This window comes from Egretta garzetta, unplaced genomic scaffold, assembly GCF_000687185.1.
Source record: "Egretta garzetta isolate BGI_Z169 unplaced genomic scaffold, ASM68718v1 scaffold368, whole genome shotgun sequence".
NCBI classification, from domain to species: domain Eukaryota; kingdom Metazoa; phylum Chordata; class Aves; order Pelecaniformes; family Ardeidae; genus Egretta; species Egretta garzetta.
The window spans coordinates 368,841-370,357 of NW_009260684.1; the positions used below are offsets into that span (position 1 = coordinate 368,841).

Consider the following 1,517-nt stretch of genomic DNA (forward strand, 5'->3'; position numbering starts at 1 on the left):
AGGGAAAACAGCGGAGCGCGCGTTATTTCAGCAATGTGCCGCTTCTAATCCTGCCAAGAGATTATAGGAAGAAAGAAGAAAAAAAAAATACAAAAATAAAACCACCAAACAAGTAGCAACAAGCACGGAGCAGCCCCAGCATACAGTGTAAACAGAAGCTGCCCCGATCCGGAGTCCAGCTCTCCCGGAAAGCAACAGCACAACATGCTTTGTACACCCCAAAAGGTCCCTGCAGCGCTGAGCAGCGAAGGGGGAGGTTGTGGTTTTAAGCTCGAGTTGATAGTTTTTGCCTTTATGCAAAAGATTGAAGTGATCTCGGAGTCTCCAAGCGGCATTTGCAGCACCGAGCCTGGCCAGGCGGGGAAAGGGATGGGGGAAAAGTGCCATGGGAAGAGGGGGGATTGGGATACGGGGACCCCGAGACCAGCGAGAGTAGGTCCGGGTCTTTGCAGCTGGGAAATCTGGACGAGGGAAGGGAGAGCAAACAAATACAAAAAAATATAGATATAAAACCAATTTGTGTGGAGGAGGAGGAGGAGGAGATGGACAGTAAAGGGAGGGTTACTCTCGTCTTCCCCAAAGCAAGAATAATAATAAAAAAAAATCCCAGTTGAGGTGACAGTGAAGAGTCCGACAGAATTCCCTTCCCTGGGGGAAAATAAAAATACAAATGAGGTACCTTTTCCACCCCAAAGCCGTCATCCCTTCCCACAGTCACATCAATGCTCCAGCCACTGGTCATTGTCTCTCTGAAATAAAATAACAGGGGCCAGGGCAGGCCCGGAGCAGAAGCACCATGCGTGCGGCTGGGCCACGGCGCGCTCTTGGCACCGGGAGCCCTCGTCCAGTTCCTCCCAGTTGGGTTGTTCAGCAGAGATCCAGTCTCTCCTTGACCCTGCAAACAGGCGATATTGTTCAGTGCTCCACGGAGACGGAGCCTTTTCCAGGTCTCACGTGTTTCTCCAGCTTTTTTGTTTAAAAAAAAAAAAAAAAAATTATATATATATATATATATATAATATACAGTACAATGAAAATATCCATGGAAACAAATGGGGTGGCTGGCAAAGATGCTTAACAAAAAAGCCCAAAATAAAACAAATCCCCAACTCTTCCCCAAACTGACGCTTGCCTTCCCCGCTAGTCCTCCAAGACCACAATCTCCACGTTATGGACCTGGTGCTGATGGTCCTCCACATCTCCCACCACTTTATCCTCAGTCCTCAGCTCCGTCTCCAGGATCACAGCTTTGCCCTCCGACTCATCCGTGTCCGCTTCGGGATCTGGCGCCGGGTCGATCTCTATGATGGTCTGCCCGTCGTCCGAGGTGCCTTCCACGGCTTGGATGGTGGAAGTGAGGCCGGACTCCATGGCCACCAGTTCCACGGGGTTGACCACGGCCGCCACATTCGCCAGGGCACCGCTGTCCTGCATGGCTGCCGAGCTCAGCAGCGCCAGGCTGGAGGATGGGTGGAGGGTGACGGTGTCGGAGGAGCTGGTCTTGGAGGAGGACACCA

The 1,517-nt window shown here is 51.6% G+C and overlaps 2 protein-coding genes across 3 annotated transcripts in view; both read right to left on the bottom strand.

Moving 5' to 3' along the window:
* Positions 1 to 1,517, bottom strand: part of YTHDF2 (YTH N6-methyladenosine RNA binding protein 2) — a 25,511-nt gene that overhangs the window by 23,846 nt on the left and 148 nt on the right. The gene's annotated exons all lie outside the window — the stretch shown is intronic.
* GMEB1 (glucocorticoid modulatory element binding protein 1) overlaps positions 7 to 1,517 on the bottom strand; it is a 15,358-nt gene continuing 13,847 nt past the window's right edge. The window contains 1 exon segment of the mRNA XM_009645819.2: positions 7 to 1,517. This exon segment is cut by the window's right edge and continues 24 nt beyond it. Coding sequence (XP_009644114.1) covers positions 1,141 to 1,517 — 377 coding nt within the window. The 3' untranslated portion in view covers positions 7 to 1,140.